At 42.9% G+C, this 14134-nt stretch overlaps 1 protein-coding gene across 1 annotated transcript in view; it reads right to left on the bottom strand.

Moving 5' to 3' along the window:
• plch2a (phospholipase C, eta 2a) overlaps positions 1 to 14134 on the bottom strand; it is a 242407-nt gene that overhangs the window by 62479 nt on the left and 165794 nt on the right. Inside the window, exons 3-6 of the mRNA XM_062998522.1 lie at positions 12674 to 12917; positions 10433 to 10562; positions 5744 to 5914; positions 1495 to 1588 (exon numbers count right to left, since the gene is read on the bottom strand). Coding sequence (XP_062854592.1) covers positions 1495 to 1588; positions 5744 to 5914; positions 10433 to 10562; positions 12674 to 12917 — 639 coding nt within the window. The remainder of the gene's footprint in view (positions 1 to 1494; positions 1589 to 5743; positions 5915 to 10432; positions 10563 to 12673; positions 12918 to 14134) is intronic.

Raw genomic sequence — 14134 nt, 5'->3', positions numbered from 1 at the left:
CAGGGCTGGATGTTCCGCAATTGAGTGGTGGCTTTTCTTTTGACGTGTCAATAAGCCAATGATGTACAGTACATTTGCTTTGACTTTTATTTCATTGCAGACAGCATGAATCTGAGATATTTCATGTTTTATCTGCTCAACTTTATTTCATTTATTAATAAACATCCATTCCTGCATTTCAGGCCTGCAACACATTCCAGAAAAAGTTGGGACAGTAAAGCATTTACCATATTGTAATGTTGCCATTCTTTTTCACCACACTTGGCGACAGACAATTAGGCATTTTTCGTCTTAAAATTCTCCACACATTCTCTATTGGGGACAGATCAGGACTGCAGGCGGGCCAGTCCAGTACCCGTACCCTCTTCTTCCTCAGCCATGACTTTGTAATGTGTGCAGCATGTGGTTTTGCATTGTCTTGTTGAAAAATGCTGGACATCCCTGGAAAAGACGACGTCTTGAAGGGAGCACATGTTGCTCTAAGATCTCAATGTACTTTTTTGCATTAATGCTGCCATCACAGAAGTGTAAATGACCTTTGCCAAGGGCACTGACACAGCCCCATACCATGACGGACCCTGGCTTTTGCTGATAACAGTCTGGATGGTCCTTTTCACCTTTGGTCCGGAGCACATGGCATCCATTTTTTCCAAATGCTAATTTATCTGACCACAATACACGTTTCCACTGTGTGATGGTCCATCCTAGATGCCTCCGAGCCCAGATAAGTCAACGCCGCTTCTGGACATGGTTAACATAAGGCTTCTTTTTTTGCACAGTGAAGTTGTAAGTGGCATTTGTGCATGTAACTCTGTATTGTAGTGCTTGACAAAGATTTGCCAAAGTAATCCCTCACCCATGTGGTTATATCAGCGATTGTTGAGTGGCGGTTCTTGATGCAGTGCCGTCTGAGGGATCGAAGATCACGGGCATTCAGCTTAAGCTTGCACTCTTGGCCTTTACACACTGAAATTCCTCCCAATTCCTTGAATCGTTTAATGATATTATGCACTGTAGAGGGAGAAATATGCAAATCCCTTCTAATCTTTCTTTGAGGTTTATTGTTTTTAAACATATGAATCATTTTCTCACACATTTGTTGACAAACTGGAGATCCTCTGATCATCTTTTCTCATCAAAGACTCCAAACCATGATTAAAATCACCTGTTGACATCACCTGTTTGGAATCAGATAATTATTTAGTGTTTTCACCTCATTACTAGCCCTAAATTGCCTCCGTCCCAACTTTTCTGGAATGTGTTGCAGGCCTGAAATGCAGGAATGGAGGTTTATTAACAAATGAAATCAAGTTTAGCCGACAAAATATGAAATATCTCAGGTTCATCCTGTCTGCAATCAAATAAAAATCAATGTAAATGTAAGGAACACTGCATTTTAATTTTATTTGCATTTTCTACACTGTTCCAATTTTTTCTGATTTGGGGTTGTAGATGAAGTTATGTTTATGTAAGTCTCATTTAAAGCCTTCATACCGTCAATCCCTAGGACCCCTTGCTTCTGATTTTCCGAACAGGGTTCGAACTTGGAGACAATTTCGAGGCAGTGCTCTTTCATCACCTTGGTCATCTGCAATCAATACACATCACAATTAAGCAACACACAGCCACATTTTACATCACCAAGCAGGAACATGATCATTACGTGAAATTAAATGAGAAATGAAACTCAATAGACCGGAATAATGTCATTCTATTGAGAAACGTTCTCACTTGCGACTGCTTGGGTAGACAGCTGGTTTTCAAATTGGCTTATTACTGTAGTTTATCAGATTTCTATTCATTCCAATCAGCAGCCAGCAGACGAGTCTCGGTTGAGCACTACATGGTGTGCATGTTTGGCTACTTATGACTCTTTTTATTCCAAGCTGGAGATGAGAGCATCAGAGGACCAACAGTGAGCTTCAATGGTGAGAATGGCAGTGTTAGTTTAGTGGTTAAGGTACTGGACTAGTAATAAGAAGGTTGCAGGATCAAGCCTTATCACCGCCAATTCGCCACTGTTGGGCCCCTGAGCAAGGCCTTTAATCCTCAATTGCTCAAACGTATAGTTACAACGTCTTTTTTTCCAGTTTTCCTCCTAATCTAGTCATATCCAATTCCCCTCTTTACTGCTGCTGACCCTCAGTCCTGAATGAGGAGAGCCATGACTAAAACACGCCCCCTCCGACACGTGTGCAGTAGCCAACTGCATTGAGTTGGGTTCATATGAGGCTCAGTCTCGCGTATGGAGAGTCACACACTGATCCCCCTTATTCCCCATTTCTGTGCAGCCACCATCGATCAGCCAGCAGAGGTCATAATTGCATCAGTTATGAGAAATCCCTTTCCAGTATCCATCCCCACAGAGGGGCCAATCATTATTCGTTTAGGCGCGGCGTTCAATCGGCTTAAACCAAGTTAATACTGGTAGGTCACATCGACTGGTCGAGTAAAGCGATAAGCCGTTAGCTGAGATGCTACACTCCAGTTACAGATCTCACATCACTAACTGTAAACATTATGACCCCTACTTCATTTTTTTCTTGTATTATTTATTTGTCTACGTCAAATAAACTACACACCCTAACAACCCAACCACATCCTTGTTAATTAAACATTGCATTTTCCTTCCAATCTAGTCGTATCTAATTCCCCTCTCTACTGCTACTGACCTCCAGTCCTGACCAAAGAGAGCCTTGACTAACACACGCCCCCTCTGACACATGTGCAGTAGCTGACTGCATCTTTTAACCTGCTCGAGAGTTCATATAGGGCTTAGTCTTTCATATGAAGAGTCACGCACTGAGCCCTATTATCAATTAGTTTGGATTTTTTCCAATTTTCCTCCCAATCTAGTCGTATCCAATTCCCCTCTCTACTGCTGCCGTGTCACAAATCCAGCCTCTTTAAGCTCCTGGAGCCATGTTTACGTGCCATGCCGCTCTCTCTAAGTATCCACAGCAGCACCTAGTTTGAGAGGAATGCTTAGGACATTTAAGAGGTAGCTGTGGATCCTGCATGGGATACTATTTTGATTTGGTTTGGTTTTCGACCTTGGTCATGTTAGCTCCTGCCTGTTAGCTCCTGCCTGTTAGCTCCTGTTCGTTTACTATTGTTCATGTTTATAAGTCTTGTTTAAAGTTAGTCCTGTTCATGTTTTGTTTTAGTCAATGTTCCTTGTTAGCTTAGCTTAGGGTTTAGGTTCCTGTTTTATGTGTTTAGCTTTGCTCTTGTGTGTTTAGTTAGCTTCAGCATCTAGCTTAGCATAGGTCACGTGTCTTTGTATCTGGTCTTGTCTTGTTTAAACTTGTCTTGTGTAGTCTTGTCGTTTGTTATTATTATTATTATTATTATGCTGACCTCCAGTCCTGACCTAGAAGATGCCCCCTCCGAGACGTGTGCAGTAGCTGACTGCATCTTTTAACCTGTTCAATAGTTCATATGGCGCTCAGTCTCACATATGAAGTGACGCACTGATCCCCATTATTCCCCGTCTCTGTGTAGTCAGCAGAGGTAATAATTGCTTCAGTTATGAGTAATCCCTTCCGACATCCAACCCGACAACCGAGCCAATCATTGTTTGTGTAGGCACCCAGCCTGACAAATACCCACCTGATTGTGGGTATTTGTTTTTATTTTATCCATTTTATAAACGAATGCGGCATTCAATTGGTTAATACTGGGAGGTCACATCGACTGGTCGAGCAAAGCAACAAGCCGTACAAATAAGTCGTATCCAATTCCTCTCTTTACTGGTCCTGACCTCCAGTCCTGACCTAGAAGATGTGTACAGTGGCCAAATGCATCTTTTAACCTGCTTGAGAGTTCATATAGGCTCAGTGTCACATATAAAGAGTCACGCACTGATCCCGTTTATTCCACGTCTCTGTGTAGGCACCATCGATCAGCCAGCAGAGGGCATAATTGCATCAGTTATGAGGAATTCCTTCCGGCATCCAACCCGACAGCCGAGCCAATCATTGTTTGTGTAGGTGCCCAGCCTGACTATATATATTTTTTGAATCCTGATTGTGGGTGTTTGTTTTTGTTTTATTCCTTTTATAAATGAATGCGGCGTTAAGGTCAGGGGGTTGTACAGTCCCGTGAATTTCTTTCACATCAAATTCAGCACACCATTACTTAATGCATTTTGGAACTTGGTAGTCAGTGTTGCATCACTACATTTACACCAGCAGCAGATTTCAGGTTCCAGAACCTTATTAGGAACCACCTTTTAGTTTTGTATGTGATGCAACGAGAGTGGATCCAAAGCCAGATTCAAATGATTGTTCTTCTAAAGCCAAGTTTAATCTAATTTGCATGCTCTGAGTTTAAAATAGTTCCTGTAATACACAAGGGTATTCAGAGTGTGATGAGATTTCTAGGGAGCAGAGCAATAAAGTCAGGATGCATATTCATCGCTAAGCTTGTCAAATATCACGCCTGAGTTGAAAAAGAGGGCGCGAGGCCACGTTAATGCAGAGTACACAGTAGGTGGTGGGGGAGTATACGACTTCAGGTTGCTGGAGATGTATATACACCGATAACTCACTGATTGACTCACTGTCCATTTTATCAGCTCCACTTACCATATAGGAGCACTTTGTAGTTCTACAATTACTGACTGTAGTCCATCTGTTTCTCTGCATGCTTTGTTAGCCCCCTTTCATGCTGTTCTTCAATGGTCAGGACTCTTTGGGTGGTGGATCATTCTCAGCACTGCAGTGACACTGACATGGTGGTGGTGTGTTAGTGTGTGTTGTGCTGGTATGAGTGGATCAGACACAGCAATGCTGATGGAGTTTTTAAACACCTCACTGTCACTGCTGGACTGAGAATAGTCCACCAACCAAAAATATTCAGCCAATAGCGCCCCATGGGAAGCAACTTGTGACCACTGATGAAGATCTCAAAGATGACCAAATCAAACAGCAGCAATAGATGAGTGATCGTCTCTGACTTTACATCTACAAGGTGGACCAACTAGGTAGGAGTGTCTAATAGAGTGGACAGTGAGTGGACACAGTATTTAAAAACTCCAGCAGCGCTGCTGTGTCTGATCCACTCATACCAGCACAACACACACTAACACACCACCACCATGTCAGTGTCACTGCAGTGCTGAGAATGATCCACCACCCAAATAATATCTACCATTGAAGAACAGCATGAAAGGGGGCTAACAAAGCATGTAGAGAAAGAGATGGACTACATTCAGTAATTGTAGAACTATGAAGTGCTCCTATGTGGTAAGTGGAGCTGATAAAATGGACAGTGAGTGTAGAAACAATGAGGTTTTAATGTTATGGCTGATCGGTGTATAGATCAGAGTTCAAGTCTCAGCTCTGCTGGCAGGGAAAGACCGGACTAATAAGTGGGTGGGGTCTTCACCGCTGTGTAAACCCTGGTTAGCAGGATAAGAAAGGGTCGAGGGACACACTCAGGGAAGGCTAAGTGGAAACACCTCACACCTTTCTAACAGTTGGCATGGAGGTGGCATTGAATTAAAGATTTGAGGACTTAATGATTAATAAATACTGGTACAACAATGATCCTTGAGTAAATGTTAGCCTTCTCTGTTTGAAGGCCAAAGTTAATTGTGTCCTCCTCCAGGTCTGATTATGGAAAAGTGCATTTCTGATGTGTAGATATATTATTTAGTCATTGCCTAATCTTTAAACGTTGACACACTTTGGGATTTGGCCTTTTTTGGAACATCACATTGATTGACACTCAGCATCACCTTTTGCTCATTCTCGAGGAAGCGTGCCAGGTCGTCTGTATCCAGGTGGTCCTTATGGTTGCTGTAGGTGAGCATCAGGAGGTACAGATCTCGCCGGGTCGACATCATCTTGTAGAAGTAGCAGAACTCATCAAAGCCCAAAGTCCCCTGGTTATCATCTGTATCTGCCTCCTGTAGGAAACAGTGTTCTGTCAGTAAAGAACAATATATAGAAGAAACAAAGAAACTGCGACAGTTGGTCTAGGTGGAGATTTTATTCATGTTTGCATTATCTAATACATCAGGATCATCAGCAGCAAGCCTGTGTCAACCCTTCTTCTCCAGTATGCGATCAGGCATAACATTATGACCACCTTTGTACTATTGTGTTGGTCCTCCTTTTGCTGCCAAAACAGCCCTGATCTGTCAAGGCATGGAGTCTGTCACCTTTCTATCAGAACCAGCATTAACTTCTTCAACAATTTGAGCTACAGTAGCTTGTCTGTTGGCTCGGACCACATGAATGAGCCTTGGCCGCCCATGACCCTGTCGCCGGTTTACCACTGTTCCTTCATTGGGCCACTTTTGATAGATACTGACCACTGCAGACCGGGAACACCCCACAAGAGCTGCAGTTTTGGAGATGCTCTGACCCAGTCGTCTAGCCATCACAATTTGGCCCTTGTCAAACTCGCTCATATCCTTCACCTCCTTGTTTCTACACTCACTGTCCATTTTATCAGCTCCACTTACCATATAGAAGCACTTTGTAGTTCTACAATTACTGACTGTAGTCCATCTGTTTCTCTGCATGCTTTGTTAGCCCCCTTTCATGCTCTTATTCAATGGTCAGGACCACTACAGGACCACTACAGAGCAGGTATTATTTAGGTGGTGGGTAATTCTCAGCACTGCTGATATATATACTGTATATACAGTATATGTATATATATATATATATATATATATATATATATATATATACAAAAAATGGTATATAGGTTGGATTATATCCAGGTTGGATTTCAACTGGAGCTACAGTCAAACTGGTCTGATTATTTATTGATTACATGTGATTGGCTGTTAATACTGAAGATTGTCACTAACTGTAAAACAACCATGTTTTATATACCTTATGAGCATCTTTAATAATTTAAGAACTAGGGACTCTTATAAATAATAAAATAATAATAATAATCAATAAATGACATAACTGACTGAGAGGAAGAGCAATCAAGCTTGTTTATGTTCAGTTGTGCTTGGGAGCTTAATAGAAAGGGAGACTCAGAATCTTGTGATGTCATCACCCAGCCACTTTATTATGATATCACTTTCTGAGTTCATTGTACATCTATCTATCTATCATATTTCTCATGGCCACATGGAACTGCTGGATCACCATCTTTAAGTTTTATACTTTAGGTCTCCATTAATAGCAGATCATCAATGCCCGCGTTCACAAAAAAACAACAGCGCTTCATTGAGCTGGAAAAAGTTTATAAAAACAGCGGCGTCTCTTCCTTCAGCTCTTCACCACACTGAGAACTGAGAGACGCTAAACGTCTCAGAATCACTGCTTAATAAAACAGTCCACAGTCAAGCAGAGGAAGCGAGCAAGGTCACAAGTAGACGATCTGTGTGGTACAGATTCAAAACAAGATATCAAGAGCAGAAGGCCAACATTCACACACTTTCTGGGTCAAAGGGTTAAGTTTTTTGGGTTTTTAGCTTAGCCGCCCTTTCCTTTTATCTCCTTAATCTAGTCATTTCCAGTTCCCTGTTGCTTATCGCAATCCTCTGCCGCTCGCACCATCTGCTTCTGACCTCAGATCATCACAGGTCCCATAAGACACGAGTGCAGTAGTAACCCGCCAGTGGTGAAACCTCACACAGAGCTTTATTGCGCATGGAGGGTCAAGCTAATCTCTAAGTGAGTCGTCCCGAATCTCAGCTGGTGCCGCGGGAGCTAGCATATTGCAACAGCAGGGTCAAGAAATCAGGTTTGACCTTCCCAGCCTGAAACGGAGACGAGTGTTTTTTAGATCGGTGGGACTGTTGATATTCGAGGGATGCCAGCGGTCGTGTGCTAGCATATTAGACCTCTGCACCAACCAAGCTCCCTGTTTAGTGCATTTATCCCTGTTTTATGTCTATGATTGATGCCTTCTTACTCACTGTCCATTTTATCAGCTCCACTTACCATATAGAAGCACTTTTAGCTCTACAATTACTGACTGTAGTCCATCTGTTTCTCTACATGCTTTGTTAGCCCCCTTTCACCCTGTTCTTCAATGGTCAGGACCCCCACAGGACCAGGTATTATTTAGGTGGTGGATCATTCTCAACACTGCAGTGACACTGACATGGTGGTGGTGTGTTAGTGTGTGTTGTGCTGCTATGAGTGGATCAAACACAGCAATGCTGCTGGAGGTTTTAAATACCATGTCCACTCACAGTCCACTCTATTAGACACTCCTACATAGTTGGTCCACCTTGTAGATGTAAAGTCAGAGACGATCGCTCATCTATTGCTGCTGTTTGAGTTGGTCATCTTCTAGACCTTTATCAGTGGTCACAGGACGCTGCCCACAGGGTGCTGTTGGCTGGATATTTTTGCTTGGTGGACTAATTTAGCAGCTTTAGCAGCGCTGCTGTCTCTGATCCACTCGTACCAGCACAACACACACTAACACACCACCACCATGTCAGTGTCACTGCAGTGCTGAGAATGATCCACCACCCAAATAATACCTACTCTGTAGTGGTCCTGGGAGAGTCCTGACCATTGAAGAACAGCATGAAAGGGGGCTAACAAAGCATGTAGAGAAACAAATGGACTACAGTCAGTAATTGTAGAACTACAAAGTGCTTCTATATGGTAAGTGGAGCTGATAAAATGGACAGTGAGTGTAGAAACAAGGGGGTGGTTTTAATGTTATGGCTGATCAGTGTATATATATGTATATATATACGTATATATATATATATATATAGATATATATATATAGATATAATCGCAAGTATGACAATTGTCCTGGCGTACAGATACAGATCAACACAGGGCCGGATTGCTGTGCTCTATTTTGTCCTACACTGATAGCCATCTGTGTGCATGTAGAGCAGATGGGCAGGGTCCTGATGGACTGTGAAGCTTAGCCGAGGTGAGATCTACACCACATACTGTACTTACACACACACACACACACACACACACTAATCCAGCCTTGCTAATAATCAGTCGTCAAATTTCATGCAAACATTGAGACACAACAATGCTAGTACTGGTAGATCTAGGAAGATTTAAAAAATCACAGATTTTTTTCCCCCCTTTCTCTGCCCGTCAATGATCCTCTCACTAATGCTAATCCCTGCTCCTGATTGGGGAGTACGAGGCTGCTCCATGCCCCCTCCGACACGTGCACAGCAATCGAACATCTTATCACCTACACTTGACGAGTGCAGTGCAGTACAGCGCTGTGTACGGAGAGCCACACCCTCTACCGCACTCCTTTCCCATCTCCGTGCAGGCGCCACCAACCAGCCAGCAGAGGTCGTAATCGCACTAGTCTGAGAGAGAATCCCCATCCGGCTTAATCCCACCCCTATCTGAACAACAGGCCAACCGTTGTTCATGTAGCCGCTCAACCGACTCAGCTGGCAGGCAGAAAAAATCACAGATTTTTAAAGAAGCGCCACATTTCACGGCGGTCATTAAATAACACTCATAAATTGAAAGATAGAATAAATGGAAGCTACAATACACAGCACAGCTACCTTAATATTTGAATGTAAACCTAGAACGTTCAGCGACAGTACGAGGCTCCGTCTCAAATACAAAAATACTCGTCCTTGCGTCCACAGAATTGGTTGCGAGTTTTCCAAACTCACCTACCCGAGTCGTGTTTTTAGTTGCTTTAAACTTCGACATCTTGGACATTTTGACTAACCGATTGCTAACTGAATTGCCGTAGGATTGCTAGGACCGCCTCATAGTGCAAATTAACCAGTAAACATGAGCACTTGAACGCTACACAAATGAAAAATGTTAATTCGTTAAACACAAGCACTCACTTTCTTAACCACTTATCCAATTGGGGGTGGGGTGGGGGGGTGCTGGAGCCTATCCCAGCTTTTCAATGGGCACAAGGCACACAGTAACACACACATACACACACACCCATTCACCTATTGAGCAATTCAGTGTCTCCAATTAACCTGACTGTATGTTTTTGGACTGTGGACCCACCGGAGGAAACCCACACAGACACGGAGACACGGATCAAACCCAGGACCTTCTTGCTGTGAGGCGACAGTGCTACCCACCGACCCACCGTGCCGCCCTAAACACAAACATTAAATGTTGAAATTCACAGCAAATTTCATATTACACGGGAAACGTCTCATTTCACAGTCCGTGATACAATTTTCACGGCTGTCAATTAGGTGGAGCCTTAGAACCATACTGAGTTACAATATGGAGCCAAAACTATGTGGACGCCAGTCCTAATTATTAAATATACGTCAAATATCATTCATAAGGTCACAGTGGGTCAGATTCATTGGGCGACAGGTAAGCACGCCAGACAGGTCACCAGTCCATCACAAGGCAGACACACACACTCACACGGCTCAAATCTGAGCACCCAAAGGAAACCCATGCCGGGAAATCGAACCAAGAGACCTAGCTTAAGACAATTTCAGATGATTTACCTTGAACATCTGCTTTACTTTCTGCCGTGGTAGGTTAACATTAAGCTTGTGTAGGAGCTGGAGCACCTCGCTTATACTCAAGCTGCCATCTCCGTTCTTGTCAGCTTCTGCAAACGTCTGCTTCAGCCACGTGATGCACAGAGTTAAAGAGCAAAACAGCAAATACAGGTATACATATATACACACTACAATTCAGTAAAGTTCCATTAGATGCACACGGGCTATTTATGATCCACTTATACAGGCATAACATTATGACCACCTTCCTAATATTGTGTTGGTCCCCTTTTTTGCCGCCAAAACAGCCCTGCAACTGTGATGCACTGTGTATTCTGACACCTTTCTATCAGAACCAGCATTAACTTCTTCAGCAATTTAAACTAGAGTAGCTCGTCTGTTGGATCGGCTCCCCACGTGCATCAATGAGCCTTGGCCGCCCATAACCCTGTCGCCAGTTTATCACCGTTCCTTCCTTGGACCACTTTTGAAAGTCTGAGCATTGCAGACCAGGAACACCTTAAAAGAGCTGCAGTTTTGGAGATGCTCTGACCCAGTCGTCTAGCCATCACAATTTGGCCCTTGTCGAACTCAAATCCTTACACTTGCCCATTTTTGCCTAATATATCCCACCCACTAACAGGTGCCGTGATGAAGAGATAATTAGTGTTATTCACTTCACCTGTCAGTGGTCATAATGTTATGCCTGGTCGATGTATATCTCATCCAACCGTGTATAATACACCAGTGTTGGATGCTACTCATGTCCAGGATGGGTTTCTTGTGACAGAAGCACAAAGGATTTGTTGCCACACCACTTCTAGAGGCAGGCATACACAAGAAGAGTACCATGTACCCATCTAAGTTTTCAGAAACCACATCAAAAGGATGCTGGCAAAAGAATTGGTAAAAATAAGTTGTTCCAATGTTTATCAATGACCATGGGAATTTAATGCCTTATCAATGAACAGACAGGAAATCCTGCTTAAATATAAGACTTCATCTCCATTATTAAATAATCAATACAGTAAAACAATATAGATGAAGTAAAAGTCGAGTTACTGCTATACCTAAAGCATGGTAAAACACTTATAACTAGTACGTGGGGGTTAAATCTAACAAAGCACAACTGGCATTATGCTAAGTACTGCATACTGACTGGAAAATGAGTTAGATCTTAAATTAAACGTTGATCCTAGCAAACTGGTAAAGTCAACTGAAACTCAATGCCAAAGTAACACTGCAGATGTTTTAACCTCATTAAAAATTAAAATCTGTGCCAAGATCTAAATAATGTGTACACAACTGCTTCCCAACGATCCGTTCTGGCAGTTTTTGTAAGGAATAAAATATCTGTATTTCACAGAACAAAATCAATTGAACCATATAGAAGCACTTTGTAGTTCTACAATTACTGACTGGAGTCCATCTGTTTCTCTGCATGCTTTTTAGCCTGCTTTCACCCTGTTCTTCAATGGTCAGGACCCCCACAGGACCACTACAGAGCAGGTATTATTTGGGTGGTGGATCATTCTCAGCACTGCAGTGACACTGACATGGTGGTTGTGTGTTAGTGTGTGTTGTGCTGGTATGAGTGGATCAGACACAGCAGCGCTGCTGGAGTTTTTAAATACCGTGTCCACTCACTGTCCACTCTATTAGACACTCCTACCTAGTTGGTCCACCTTGTAGATGTAAAGTCAGAGACGATCGCTCATCTATTGCTGCCGTTTGCTGCCTTCTAAATCTTCATCAGTGGTCACAGGACAGTGCCCATGTGGCGCTGTTGGCTGGATATTTTTGGTTGGTGGACTATTCTCAGTCCAGCAGTGACAGTGAGGTGTTTAAAAACTCCAGCAGCGCTGCTGTATCTTATCCACTCATACCAGCACAACACACACTAACACACCACCACCATGTCAGTGTCACTGCAGTGCTGACAATAACCCACCACCTAATTAATACCTGCTCTGGTGCTCCTGACCATTGAAGACCAGAAAGAAAGGCGGCTAACAAAGAATGCAAAGAAACAAATTGACTGCAGTCAGTAATTGTAGAACTACAATGTGCTTCTATATGGTAAGTGAAGCTGATAAAATGGACAGTGTGTGTAGAAACAAGGAGGTGGTTTTATTGTTATAGCTGATCGGTGTATGTGTGTATGTATGTATATATTTTGAACAGTGTATGAGTCTCTAAAAGTTTTAAATATGTTATTATTTTCCTCGAAGCATTAAAGGATATTGGTCACGTGTACGTTGGCGTTTGGCCAGGCTGTCTTCATCGCTGATGCCTGCCATGAGATACTTAAGGCCAGTAATCCAGGTGCGAGCTTCCTCACCCGTACCCGTCACCAGGTCGAGGGACTCCATGTGTTCGCCGTAGTAAATGCTGAAGCAGCAGTTGGGGTCGAAACTTCCCTCTGAGTAGCGCTGAAAGATCTCTGATTGTTTTCCCTCACATACCTCCCGAATCGAGTCTATGGAGACTGGGGGGACAGAGAGTGGAGGTGGTTAATAATTAATGGCAATATATATTTATGTAATTATATGTAAATCTATATGTAAATCTATACATTTCTGAATAGAAAATAGTTTCTATAAATATATACACACTATATATACAGTATATACAGTGGGGGAAATAAGTATTTGATCCCCTGCTGATTTTGTAAGTTTACCCCCTTACAAAGACTTGAACAGTCTATAATTTTTATGGAAGGTTTATTTTAACAGAGAGAGACAGAACATCAACAAAAAATCCAGAAAAAAACATTAAATAAAAGTTATAAATTAATTTGTATTTAATTAAGGGAAATAAGTATTTGATCCCCTACCAACCAGCAAGAATTCTGACCCCCACAGACCGGTTATGTGCCCATGAGGCACACAAATTAGTCCTGTCCCTGTATAAAAGTTTCTTCCGTTCAAATCTCTCGACCACCATGGGCAAGACCAAAGAGCTATCAAAAGACGTCAGGGACAAGATTGTAGACCTGCACAAGGCTGGAATGGGCTACAATACAAGACCATCAGCAAGAAGCTTGGTGAGAAAGAGACCACTGTTGGTGCGATAATTCGAAAATGGAAGAAATACAAGATCACAGTCAATCACCTTCACTCTGGAGCTCCATGCAAGATCTCACCTGGTGGGGTAAGAATGATTCTGAGAAAGGTGAGGTCAGTCCAGAATTACACGGGAGGAGCTTGTCAATGATCTCAAGGGAGCTGGGAGCAGAGAAATGCTGGATATGACCCCAAGAACACCATCCCCACCGGGCATTTCTTTGCCTCCAAACACGGCGAGTGGAGTTGATGCCAAAGAGCTCAATTTTGGTCTCATCTGACCATATCACATTCTCCCAAGCTTTCTCTGAATCATTCAGGTGTTCATTGGCAAACTTCAGATGGGCCTGTACATGAGCTTTCTTGAGCAAAGGGACTTTGCGGGCACTGCAGGATCTCAATTCATTACGGCGAAGTGTGTTACTAATGGTTTTCTTGGTGACTGTGCTCCCAGCTCCCTTGAGATCATTGACAAGCTCCTCCCGTGTAATTCTGGACTGACCTCACCTTTCTCAGAATCATTCTTACCCCACCAGGTGAGATCTTGCATTGAGCTCCAGAGCGAGGGTGATTGACTGTGATCTTGTATTTCTTCCATTTTCGAATTATCGCACCAACAGTGGTCTCTTTCTCACCAAGC

This window comes from Trichomycterus rosablanca, chromosome 7, assembly GCF_030014385.1.
Source record: "Trichomycterus rosablanca isolate fTriRos1 chromosome 7, fTriRos1.hap1, whole genome shotgun sequence".
Classification (NCBI taxonomy): Eukaryota; Metazoa; Chordata; class Actinopteri; order Siluriformes; family Trichomycteridae; genus Trichomycterus; species Trichomycterus rosablanca.
Note: the sequence above shows the minus strand (reverse complement) of the source record. Positions and strands in the feature narration are given on the sequence as shown.